At 40.7% G+C, this 13,901-nt stretch overlaps 1 protein-coding gene across 1 annotated transcript; it reads right to left on the minus strand.

The window, feature by feature from the left end:
• Window positions 1-265: 265 nt before the first annotated feature.
• Window positions 266-9,017, minus strand: mxra5a (matrix-remodelling associated 5a). The gene is given in 18 exon segments (XM_067493938.1): window positions 266-466; window positions 468-502; window positions 505-834; window positions 837-1,024; window positions 1,057-1,255; window positions 1,258-1,631; window positions 4,451-4,552; window positions 4,554-4,699; window positions 4,798-5,216; window positions 5,219-5,656; window positions 6,256-6,769; window positions 7,056-7,410; window positions 7,766-8,004; window positions 8,007-8,197; window positions 8,200-8,407; window positions 8,410-8,649; window positions 8,651-8,756; window positions 8,959-9,017. Coding segments are annotated over 18 exon segments (4,344 nt in total).
• Window positions 9,018-13,901: the final 4,884 nt, after the last annotated feature.

The raw sequence follows: 13,901 nt of genomic DNA on the forward strand, positions 1-13,901 counted from the left end.
TGATGTAAATCTGTACATTGTTGCATCTTATTGGCACTAATTATTGCTGCCTATCTATCACACATCCTACTTGGTAATACTTATGAGCATCAAGGCTCTTGTAGACTTTTAATTTCTGACTTGTGTATGTAAAACATAATGTTTTACATTACATAAAAATTTAGAACATTATCTGCTTTTAAGTAGACAGTTGCTTGGGCATACAGTATGTTAGCAGAGCACAATAAACAATAAAGTTCTTCAGAACACATTTAAAAATCTACTTTTAGACAAGACAAGCTACGCCAATTGCATTTCTGGCTGTGCATCGGTAGGTGCCTGCCTCTTTTTGTGTCAGGTTCTGGATGATGAGGGAACCTTGTTGGTGTAAGTACTTCTTTCCAATAAGACGTGGCTATGCACTGACAACCAAGGGAGTTTTATCAGGTGTTTCCCATGCTACCTCTACTTTAGCGATCCCAGTTGCCAGTTGCTACACAGTTCAGCTGAATAACAACTCCACTTTAGCATAACTCACAGAAGGAAGGGCATTGATAATTTGAGGTGGGTATGTAATCACAATTGCAGATACAGAATTCAGGGAGCTGCCATATTCATTTGCAGCATGGCAAATGTAGGACTCTTGATCATAGACAGATACTTTTTGGACTATTAGTTTCCCATTTTGCAGTACAGCATATCTTCCAGCTCTTTGTGGCCTGTTGAGGACAACCCCATTGGGTAGTGTCCATGTTAGTCTGAGGGGTTTTCTATTGGTAAGACAATGGAGCAAAAGTGTTTCCCCATTCATAACACTGACAGGACAGTTGTATCTCTTGTTGATCTCAGGCTTTTTCCTGGGTACAGTGTAACTGAAAGCTCAACAAGCCCTCCAGAACTATGCCCCATACAGCAGTACATACCACTTGCACCAATAGTGGGGTTACCAATGATCAAAGAACCATGAGGCCGGTGGAAAAACCTAGAGAATCGAGCACCACTCAGCAAAAGTGTGCCATTGGGTAAGACCCAAGTAACATGAGGTCTGAGTGCTCTGAGTCTGTCCTCTTAAGTAACTGGAACTCCAAGGTGCCATTCTGGTGAACAGTCACCCTGTTGCTGTAGTAAGGCGCAGGGAGAATCACATTTCCTGGAAGAACCCACATAAGTCGAGGGGTAGGTGTTCCCTTTGCCACACAGTCCACTAGCTTCGGCTGATCAAAGACTCCAGTAACTTTGATAGCACTGAGCTTTCCTCCTAAGTCATTGATTGTTAAGGTGTTAGCAGAACCTCAAGTCTAATGACTTTATTTTCTTGTCCTGCACTGTTGCTGGCTAAGCAGATATAGTTACCTCCATCAAAACGTTGGACCTTTTGAACCACCAATGTCCCAATATCCAGGACTTGGTATTTGTCTAATACAGGGGCGATCACTCTCTTTGTAGGGGATATCCATGTGGTAACCAGCGTTGGTTTTCCTTTAGTATTACACCGAAGAGAGATCTGTGGTAGGAAAATTGCAGCCTTCACCTTGACTCTGACTTTCATCTCATCTTTGCCAAACTGGTTCATAGCATAACAGGTGTAGTCACCTTCTTCTGGGATGCCAACATCATTGAAATGCAGCATCCCATTGTCAAACACCACATATCTACAGTACATAGAGTCAAAAAGAGAAGGAAAAAAAAGAGGGATACAGATTGTTAGATTTTAATGTCTGGCGCTGTGAGTTTATAAGTAAAGCCACTTTAAAAGTATTGGAATGGCAAGATCCGTTTATTAGTTTCTGCTGTACACTGAAGACATTTGCGTTTAAGATGACAACAACAACAAAAGTTAAGGCTTTTATTTTATGCAATTTTACACATGGATATGTTAAATGGCATTTTAAAACTATTAAAAGAATTAAAAATTAAAAGAATTCTGATTACCGAAATTTTAAGTGAGTGTCACTGGGGTCTAAGTTGTATTGGAACATGTGACTGACAAAAGTTTCTTGTTACCAAGGAGTGTCCTTCAAAGCTAACTGTTCAACATAATCTCTTGTTCAAACACGGCATTTGTTGTAAAAAAGGATACACAAACATGAAGACCAGTGAACTATCTATGGGAGCTATAACTGTAAGGTACTAGTTTTAGGATTGGACCCAATAAGGCACTTGACACAACTGATCAGTTTAAATAATGTTTATTATAAAATATAATAGTTGGCAAAGCAGGATGGCGATCTGGTAAGTCCTCCGACTCGCTAGATGGTGCTGAACTCCAGTCTATGAAAGAGGACATTCTATGTTCTATGACAGTCTATGTTCCCCATAGACGGGCGCGACCAGTGAGCAGAGCAAGGACGTATGGCACTTTGTACCGTGGTCCGAACCGTAGATAGCAAAGATGATTTAGATGAACGCTGGAAAGCTGCGGCAAGAAAGTAGACAATCTGGGAGCTTAGTGAGGGAACTAAGGAGGTATATAAACAGAGTGGTGAGAGCAGGTGATACTAATTGCCGGTGATTAGTAAAGCTGGGAATATAGTGACAGGAACAGGAAGTGGCTGCAAAATAAAAGTCTTGAAGGGGAAAGTGAAGTTGGTGATCCTGACAATAATAAACTATTGTGAATCTGAATGAAAGAAAAACAATCAGAGGCACTGCAGAAACACTGAACATACCCCACACAACAATTTGTAATATCTTGAAAAAAAAACCCATGGTGTACTGAGCCACAAACAGTGACATTACTAATTGCGTGTGAAGATGTCACATTCCACAAATTTAAACAGGCTTCATGAGCAGAAAAACAGGGTCATTACCACAAACTGTAAACCCCTCATCATCAAGAATCAGAAAGCTAGTTTAGAATTCGCAAAAAAACTAACAAAAAAGTTTTACACACTAATGAAACCAAGATTAACCTCTACTAAAGTGAAAAAAAGGCCAAATTGTGGAGAAAGAGAGGGTCTGCTCTTTATCCAAATCATACAAGCTTATATTTATAGCACATTGAAGGTAGCATCATGGCTTCATTCTTTCTTGGAAGCTCCTGAAACAGGCTCACTAATCTTAATTGTTTATAAATGTAAAGCATTTTCAGCAGAATTTCAGAGAAATCAAAAGTAAATGAGAAGCAATTCATCAAGACAGACAATATATCAAGACAGTGATCTAACACACACTGCGAACTCAACAAAAGAAACAAATGTGGAAGGTTTTAGAGAGAAGTAGTCACTCATCAAGCCTTAACCAATTTATACATGTATTTCACCTGCTGGAGAGCAGATTTAAAGGGTGAATCCTCTCTCCATCCAAAGAACAACAACTAAAAAAGAATCATATTAAAAGAGGAAACCAGAAAATATCTGCTAATATCAGTGAGTCACAGGCTTAATGCAGTTATTACAAACATGGCATTTGCAACCAAATATGAACTTTTCATTACTTCTGTTCCAATACTTTTTCAAATGTCTTCCAGCCAAAAGAAGTGAAATGGACAGGACATATTCATATTTTATGTGTCATAGCTGGGAACAATAAATTCAGCTGAAACAGGAATTTTCTGTTGTACTACACTAGAACATATCAAAATTGGTTCTTAAAGTAAGTTTCTGTGGAAGTGAGGAATTTGTTGTGTTGTCAATGTACAACCATACCCCCTCTACCACTCATGTGTTACAGAATAGCATTTAAATACCATACATCAGCACAGTTTTAATTTGATGAAATAATGACATGTGGAAATTTCTCATGCATCTTTAAATCACTGAACTGATTTATTTATTTTTTTTAAATGTGGCATTTTCAGAAACATCACTGGCCAATACTGAAGCAGATTCAAAAACAAATTTCAAATAAGAGATTCATTAAAGTAAGTTAGAAGGTTAAACTGGTTCAACAACAGAATTGAATCTACATGTCAAATAAGGTTCACGTTACATCTGGACTGTTCTGAAGAGATGTGCTTATACGTAGATCAAGGAGTGTTTCATATGAGAAAGCTGACTGACAACTGACCTGCAATTTCTACCATGATCTTTTGAGTTTATTGAATACTTTTGAATACATTTTAACATGAAGAAGATTATTTTTGTGTGGATGATTATTGTGATGTGAAGTGCAAATATTAATCTAATCTGTGTGTGATGGAGTTTGGTTCAACACCAGAGCTAAAGATTGGCACATGCACCCACTCTAGCTTTTATCACACCATAGCTGTTATCTACAGTAGCTGTTACCTATTTTGCCACATTTACGGGCCAGTAGGTGCCTGCTACATGACATGATAACTACAATTAGCTGGCCTTTGTGAATGGCTGCATACTTTTATTTTTGTAGATGTGTTTTAATAAATGTCTTAACAAATGTCTTTCAAACTGTACTGTTAAAGATTAGAGATTTTTTTAATGTATCAGAACCCAGATAGCCAAGCACATTCAGATAGGTACTTTGTGTGATATCAGCCAACAACAGCTCATACCTGCAACTGTGTCCTCCGTTGAAACTCTCTCCCTGATTGGCCAGATTCACCTTGGTGCCATCTGGTAGTGCCCAGCTGATCTTAGGGTTGGGGACCCCTGTTTAACACATTGAGCTGCAGCAGAACCTAGTCATCACCCATCTTGTTTCGTGCTACACACAAGTAGTCACCGCTGTCCTTGTCTGTCATAGATTGAATGGTTATAGAGCCATTGGGAAAGACTTTTATCCTGGGGCCACCCTGCAAAAACTAACAGAAAAAATAATATTTAGAGAACATGGAATGTTTGCATTTATTTAATAATGTATGGAAATTATTCATTAGTTTGTATATTGCTTTACCTGTACTGAACAGGGTGTCCTCCAAATTATTTGAGCATCTGGATTTCCTATTGCCAAACAGTTGAGCAGCAACATACTCCCGTAGGCCACATCTGTTTTCTGGGATGAGGATGAGATGATTCTGGCCTTGAAAGGGAACAGATTCCTCTTAATGTTCAAGATCACATATCTTCTGCTGGATGCCACTCCATTACTAGCTAAGCACTCATGTCTCTAAGCATTTTCAAAGCGCAATCCCTCTATGTAATGGGTCCCATTGGGAAAGACAACAAAATTGTGTCCACTAACAAACTGGGAAGAAGTGAGCTGTATGTCACCAGGTGTTATCTAGCAAATGACAGGCTGAGGGGCACCTGTAGCAGTACAGTGAATGTAGGCGGTGCCACCTTCTGGGAGAGTTTTGTTCTCATGTTGTATCTGTTGACTGTCACTGTATCAATTCCAGCTACATTGCTACCAATGAACTTATAAATCACTCGGTCTGTAAAAGTTGCTTGCCTGATCCGGAGGGTTCCATTAGTCAATACAGCTACACGCTGCTCAGAGGAAACAGAAGGGGCAGCAGCCATATGGACATGGTTAGGGAGAACCCATGTCGCTCGAGGCATTGGGTGCCCCTCCAGTTGACACTCCAAATCCACTTTGCCACCTAGATGCAGAGTGATGTTTCTGTTTTGAGGTTGGAGTATCGGTGGATGCTGAGACAGCACTACAAGGTCGACCTCTGTCCTGTCTGTACCATATTGGTTCTGGACTGTGCATAGGTACTGGCCCCCATCTTTAGGCTGTGTGTTCCTGATGATCAATGTACCATTAGGATGGACTTCAAATCTTTGAACCCTTGTGTTCTGAGCAATACTTGCCCCTGTATTATTGGAAAGACAAATAATGTGAATGTGACAATAGTTTTTCACACACATTCTAACATTTAATTTAGATATTCTAAGTGAAAAATTGAAAACTAAATATGTTTTCTGTTAAATTAGTTTTCTTAATAATGCCCTTTGTTTTCTCTCTGGTGTTTACAACTGCCCATCTTTCCTTCTTTCTTTGACCCCAATAACTTTTCACTTACCAGCTAATATATCTTAGACCCTGACATGAGATGTTGTCACAAAAGAATCATTATTCTCTTCCCCTGTGAGTGTTCATAATGTTTTGGCTTATTAGTGAAATTGTTCTGGAGTTTCTATGAAGGCTGCACATAGTGTGACAAAAAGGAAATGCAATTATACATTGTCCCATCTTTGTGAAAATTAGCAGCTTTAAGGCTTTCTCTAATCTGTATTAAAGTAGCCTGGCAAAGAAACAATTAAAGGTTACTGCTGTCTCACGTTGCTTTGATTTTGATCTTTCGTGAAGATCATGTATTTGTTTTTACATTTGCAAAGAAGTGTCAAACTGTCCAAAAAGGTATGTAGAATGATATAGTGGTTGTGTTTTATGATGTTGAGTCATACATACCACTAGCCACTTTAATCCAAGAAAGGAAGGGTATTGGCTTGCCTTCAGCCTCACAGGGAAGCTGAGCATCTGTTTCAGCTTTTGCAGCGAGCATCTGGTAATTGCTCTTATTTATCCTTGGCTTCCATATTGAAATAGATCCTTGTCCAGGTAACAGGTGTGCTGTATGAGGGTTTGTCTGCAGTCTCTCTCTGAATGGATTAGTTTGGATTGCAATAATTATTGGGACAGGAGTAGCTTTCTGTTTGACTGTCTGCCCGTTGGTCAACTTTAAGGCTGGGGAAGTCAGTTTGTAGTAAGGTGATTGGGTTACAGGATCATCGTCTGTGATGGTGTTGATTATATTTGATACTTTGGACGATATGGGTAGTATGAATTGTGATGCCTCTCTGAATTGGATCACAGAATCACGGCTTGACAAGGTAGCAGAGGGAGGTGTTGTTGTGGGGCTGCTTGTGACAATCGCATCAACTCCTACATTAGCACTTTCTTTAAAATGCAGATTTATTTCTGACTGTATGCACGATGAATTGGAACAATGTGGCGTAGGTAGTTGATCTCCTGTAACTGTCACCCTTTGTGTCTCCCCTAAGGGTTTAACAGGTAGAAGAGGTCTGCCAATAAACCTATGCTGAGTGGTTGATATGAGTATGTTCAAGTGCTCTGGGGGATACAAACAGACAACAAAAGTGTTCTAAGGATGTTTGAGAACTTATCGTTCCATTACCCACTCCTGGAAAAGCCGTTGGAAATGACTTGCTGGTGATGTGCTAGTCGTTTGGCCAGGACTAAAATACTACCTTCGGGGGGGGAAGTAGTGGTAGTGAGGAGGGGTGTGTGGCTGCCTCATTGTCATGCCATGTCATGTTTTCTTTATGACTCAGTCTGCCTGAGGATGCTGCTTGGCTGCTGGTAACTAGAACAGGGGTATTGAAATTGGCCGTTGGAACATTGAATGGTTTTATTTTTAGCTGTGTAGTGGGAGATGTTGGGACTGCTGCTACGAGAGCATTTACACGTGTGGTGATAATAAATCGGGTGGGTTTGTTTTGCTTTTGTTTTCTTCTATTTGGCCTATTCCTCCGACCTTCATTCCTTCTTCTGGAGACAGGTTGCTGGGGGCGTGATGGTTATTGCCCTTCAGAATCCCTTCTTCTTGTGGTAGTGGGCATGAATGTAGTTGTTGGAGATGTCATTGGCAGCATTGCTTGAAATTGCAAATCACCTAGTGTTGTTTCCTTTGTTTGAACATATGATTGTAAAATTGCAATCTCACTTTAAGTTTGTGTCATGGGTTGTGTGCTGTGTGCTATATGAGGTCTGCATCGTGTGTGGCTCTACTGTTGCATGCATGATGTGTGTGTGCTGATTATTTGATATAAAGTATATCATGTTTAGTGTAACTTTCAGAAGTCACATGTGTTCCATGGCCTTGTGTATTGTGTTTTTTAGTGTTAATTTCTGTATGTGGTAGTAGAGTGTGTTGTCTTGTAAAATATTCCTGGCCCACTTTCTCCTGCACAAACACTCCGTGGATGATCGTTCAGTCATTTCTTGTGACTCTGTTTTCTGTTCTGTCAGCCTCCTCTCTGTTGTGTGCTGAACTGGGAGTGGTGTCACAGTATTCTGTACATTTCTGGCCCTAGTTTTTGCCAAAATATCAGCCCATTTCTCTGTGTCTTTTTTTCTCCTTGACATATTAACTCTCTTGCTCGAAACTGTATTCTTCCTTTTTTCAACAAGTGATCCTGTTTGTTTTCTCGAACTACTGATGGCCTTCGCCATATATTCCTTAATGGATGGATGCCCCTCCTACCTGGGGCCACCGAGCCTAGAATTCTCCTTTTCAAAGGATCCAGGTCATTAACTGGAGACTCTGTGTCCCCTGATGCCTCCTCTATATCTTCTGTTGAGACTTTAATCTTTGTGTTGACCCCTGAGGCTGAGGTCTCACTGGAAACTTCCTTAAAGGCCTTCTCACCCCTTTCTTCTTGATAATTGTGACTTTTGCAGCCAGTGTATCCAACCCATATTGATTCATGGCAATGCATTCATAATAACCACTGTCTAACACCCCAATCTGTGGAATGTGTAGAGTGCTGTTGGAATAAACCAAAGCTCTGGAAGAGTTTACCCTAAAATAAATTATATCTTACTGCTTGGTAGAATCCAGTTAATGTCAGCATCGGGGGAGCGAGACACCATGCAAGCCAGGTAAATAGGGTTCCCTGCAAATTCCTCAATGGATATAATTGACCCATTGACCCCCTGGGAATGGCTGGAGGATTCCTGAACTGTCAAATAGAATGGCAGGACATCAAGGGCTCCGTGAAACTTGGCAGTGCAGTAGTATCGTCCTATGTCTGCGTGGATGACAGATTTAATGACTAGCTGTCATTGCATCACTGGACACAGAAACCTTACTGTTGGCCTTACCGGTGTATGGTGCCTCCACTTTAGAGGCATCTGGCATCAACCAATGAATGACTGGTTGCCCAGAACTTCCAGAACCCCAGAACGTCCAGAAGCAACAATTTAAAAGGTAATGATATTGCAGGCCATTGCAAATGTAAAATACCATAGATTGTTTAACCAGAATACTGTGGGGCATTCTCTTGGTTAAGGATAAATTACTCTGCAGTCACCAGTCATTTTTTCATTTATTCATTTATTCACATTTAACATTTTGTTAAGTAAGCATACCTGTAGTGACACGAGATCCCTGAACACTCGATAAGGTAGACTGTAGATGTCATTCCCATGGATCATCAAAAGCTCCAGCTTCTTCAAGCCAGCCAGTGATATGTCTGTGATCTTATTAATGCTATTAAACCTGCATTTACATTTCATTGCAATCTCTACAATGTTTGCATTCCAATTGACTGTAAAAAAAAAAAAGACTGACCCCAGATTCATGCGTTCCAAGTGTTTATTAGCAGCTCTGGGGATGATGGTTAGGGAGCAAAGGTGCAATACATCTCTATGGGCTGAGGGCAGGAGCAGTGCCGGGGACAGAGGACAACAGAATAACCTTTGAGCAAGATCATCAGCAACAGCAGGGTCTGGAAGAGGCACACGATCGGGAACTCCATGTTCATTGGTAGAGGAGCACTCACCGCAGCTGTCAGTGTTATAACAATAATAAGGATTGTAACTGACAAGGACAATTATTATTAATGTTGTTGTTATTAATATTAGTAGTAGCAGTGGTAGTAGTAGTAATAATAGTTGTAATATTTGTATTGTTTTTTTTTTTTACGAACAAAAAAGTGTTAAAACCTTACTGATTTTCTTGATCAGAAACTAGCAAAAACAATGATTATCATAACTTATCAGAGTTAATTAATTTGCAACAGCTCTAAACAGAACGGGGATTTCAACCAAAACACTTTGTAAATATTTTATAAACTTCAGTTTATTCTGCTGAAATATACATGCTCTTACCTCAAATCCTTAAGAGTATCTTTCTATGGAAATTCTCTTATTTCCATAGAGTAAAGTATCAGTATCAGTATCGACAAAAAAAAAAAAACGACGAATTAAAAAGAAGAGTAAAACTTCTATGATGTTGGAAACCGAGTTATAAATCTACACAGAGCGGTAAATGTGCACTGATTAGGTCTAAAGTCTTAAATGAAAAAGTGCAAGTCCTAGCTTTAAATGCCAGTTTGCGCTGCGGACCTCCGGTAAAAGATGGCTGAAGGAGTCTCTCCCTCATGCACCACCAAGACGCAATAGGAGGAGCCACGAATTTGAAATACACATAAGGTTGAAGAAGGTTTTTCATTGGAGGTGACTAAGAATACGATACTATAGTAAAGCCAAACAGGCTCCCAGGCTGCTGAGAATGTGGAATTATTTTCATAACAGGGATTGGGGCCTTATCGATGACTCTAACACTGCTTTACATGAAGATCTATCTGTAATTTTTGGGGGGAGGATCTGGTGAATTCGTTCTCTAATAGCTACAATTTTATTCATAAAGAAGGTCATGAAGTCATTGCTGCTCAGAGTTAAGGGAATAGTAGGCTCAACAGAACTATGGCTCTTAGTCAGCCTGGCTACAGTGCTGAACAGAAACCGGGGGTTGTTCTTGTTTTCTTCTATTAATGATGAATAATATGCTGTTCTGGCATCACGGAGAGCTTTTTTGTACATTTTTAAACTATTTTTCCAGGCTAAGTGAGATTCTTCTAACTTTCTGGAACGCCACTTCCTTTCTAACTTTCGTGTTTTAAGTGTTGTTCCTGTTTTAAGTTGCGTGTTTGTGAACTATACCATGGAGATCGCCTCTTCTGGTTTACTGCCTTCTTTTTCAGAGGGGCAACACTATCGATTATTGTATGTAGTGAGGCTGCAGAATTGTCAACAAGATAATCTACTTGTGCAGGAGTAACATTAAGGAGACTACTTTCCATTGTATTAACATATGGTGAAGCAAATGATGAAGAAATAATTTCTTTAAATTTGTTGACAGCTTTTTCACTTAAACATCTGCTATAGTGGAATTTTTCCCTAACTGCTATATAGTCCGTTATTGTAAATTCAAATGTTATTAAAAAATGGTCAGACAGAAGAGAGTTGTGAGGAAATATGGTTAAATTATCCGCTTCAATTCCATACGTAAGGACAAGGTCTAACGTGTGACTAAAACTGTGAGTGGGTTTATTTACATTTGGGAAAAAACAATTTAATCTAATAATGAATTAAACGCAGTGCTCAGGCAGTTACTGTCAGCATCTACATGAATGTTAAAGTCACCCACTATAATGACTTTATCTGTACTAATCACTAAATCAGATAGAAAATCAGAAAATTCAATCAAAAACTCTGAATAAGGGACTGGAGGACGGTACACGATAACAAATAATAGTGGTTTTTGAGTTTTCCAGTTTGGGTGTGAAAGGCTAAGAGTAAGGCTCTCAAATGAGTTATAACTATGTTTAGGTCTAAGAATTATTGATAAGCTAGAATGGAAGATTGCTGCAACTCTTCCACCTCGGCCTGTGCTTCTAGGAACATGATAATTAATATGACTTGAGGGGTTGACTCATTTAAACTGACATATTCTTCCTGCTGCAACCAAGTTTCAGTAAGACAAAATAAATCGAATTGATGATCGCTTATTAAGTCATTTACAAACAGAGATTTAGAAGAGAGAGATCTGATATTTAATAATCCACATTTAATAGTTTTGGGGTTTTGTTCTGTAAGAGGAGTAATGCAACCGCAAGGGGGCACAAGCCAGTGTCTTCTTGTGCCAGTTCCAAGTCTGGATAAATGCAGAGGGTTGTGGCAGGAAGGGCATCCGACGTAAAACACATGCCAAATCAAACATGCGAATCGTGACAAAGACTTCCATACCGGATCGGTCGGGGCCTAGGTTAACAACGACCGCCACCGGTGCTGTTGACCTACAGGGTACCGGTGGAAATTGGACTACTGTTGGTCGAAGACGAAGAAGAAGAGGAGGAAGGTGTGTTCGTAGGCAGAGAGAGAAGAGGAAAGCCAAGAATGTAGGACTGACAGTAGGGACTTTGAATGTTGGTACTATGACAGGGAAGGCTAGGGAGTTGATCGACATGATGCAGAGAAGGAAGGTGGACATACTGTGTGTCCAGGAGACCAGGTGGAAAGGTAGCAAGGCTAGAAGCTTAGGAGCAGGGTTCAAGTTGTTTTACCATGGGTCAGATAGGAAGAGAAATGGAGTAGGAGTTATATTGAAAGAGGATTTTGTGAGGAATGTTCTAGAGGTGAAAAGAGTATCAGACAGGTTGATGAGTCTGAAGCTGGAAGTTGAAGGGGTGATGTTCAATGTTGTGAGTGGTTATTCCCCACAGTTAGGATGTGAGTTAGAAGAGAAGGAGAAATTCTGGAGTGAGTTAGATGAAGTGATGCAGATCATCCCCAGAGGTGAGAGAGTTGTCATGGTGCAGATTTCAATGGGCATGTAGGTGAAGGGAACAGAGGTGATGAGACTGTTATGGGCAGGTTTGGTGTTCAGGTCAGGAACGCAGAAGGTCAGATGGTGGTTGACTTTGCAAAGAGGATGGAAATGGCTGTAGTAAACACTTTCTTTCAGAAGAGGCAGGAACATAGGGTGACGTACAAGAGCGGAGGGAGAAGCACTCAGGTAGACTACATCTTGTGTAGACGTTGTAATCTGAAAGAGATCAGTGACTGTAAAGCATTGGTAGGGGAGAGTGTAGCCAGACAACACAGGATGGTGGTGTGTAAAATGATGCTGGTGGTGAGGAAGATAAGGAGGACTAAGACAGAGCAGAGGACGAAGTGGTGGAAGTTGAAAAAGGAAGAATGTCGTTTAGTTTTCAGGGAGGAGCTGAGACAGACTCTGGGTGGTTTGGAGGTGCTTCCAGATGACTGGACTACTACAGCTAATTTGATCAGGGAGACAGGTAGGAGGGTACTCGGTGTGTCATCTGGAAAGAGGAAAGTGGACAAGGAGACTTGGTGGAACGAGGAAGTTCAGGAGTGTATACAGAGAAAGAGGTTAGCTAAGAAGAAGTGGGACACTGAGAGGACTGAAGAGAGTAGACAGGAGGACAGGGAGATACAGCGTAAGATGAAGATAGAGGTGGCAAAGGCCAACCAAAGAGCTTATGAGGACTTGTATGCTAGGTTGGACACTAAAGAGGGAGAGGTGGATTTGTACAGGTTGGCCAGACAAAGAGATAGAGATGGAAAGGATGTGCAGCAGGTTAGGATGATTAAAGATAAGGATGGAAATGTATTGACAGGTGCCAGGAGTGTGATGGGAAGATGGAAGGAGTACTTTGAAGAGTTGATGAACGAGGAAAATGAAAGGGAACGAAGAGTAGAAGAGATGACTGGTGTGGAGCAGGAAGTAGCAAAGATTAGTAAGAGTGAAGTGAGGAGGACATTGAAGAGGATGAAAAGCGGAAAGGAAGTTGGTCCTGATGACATACCTGTGGAGGTATGGAAGTGTCTAGGAGAGGTGGCAGTAGAGTTTTTGACTAGTTTGTTTAACAAGATCTTGGAGAGTGAGAGGATGCCAGAGGACTGGAGGAAAAGTGTACTGGTACCAATTTTTAAGAACAAGGGAGATGTGCAGAGCTGTGGCAACTACAGAGGAATAAAGCTGATGAGTCACACAATGAAGTTGTGGGAAAGAGTAGTGGAAGCTCGGCTAAGGGCAGAGGTGAGTATTTGTGAGCAGCAATATGGTTTCGTGCCTAGAAAGAGTACAACATATGCAGTATTTTCTTTGAGGATGCTGATGGAGAAGTACAGAAAGGGGCATAGGGAGTTGCATTGTGTCTTCGCAGATTTAGAAAAAGCGTATGACAGGGTGCCGAGAGAGGAGCTGTGGTATTGTATGAGGACGTCTGGAGTGGCAGAGAAGTATGTTAGAGTGGTGCAGGACATGTATGAGAGCTGTAAGACAGTGGTGAGGTGTGCTGTAGGTGTGACAGAGGAGTTCAAGGTGGAGGTGGGTCTGCATCAAGGATCAGCTCTGAGCCCCTTCTTGTTTGCTCTTGTGATGGACAGGCTGACAGATGAGGTTAGACAGGAATCTCTGTGGAATATGATGTTTGCAGATGACATTGTGATTTGTAATGAGAGCCGGGAGCAGGTGGAGAATAATCTAGAGAGGTGGAGGTCTG

Source organism: Channa argus, chromosome 23 (genome assembly GCF_033026475.1).
Source record: "Channa argus isolate prfri chromosome 23, Channa argus male v1.0, whole genome shotgun sequence".
Lineage (NCBI taxonomy): Eukaryota > Metazoa > Chordata > Actinopteri > Anabantiformes > Channidae > Channa > Channa argus.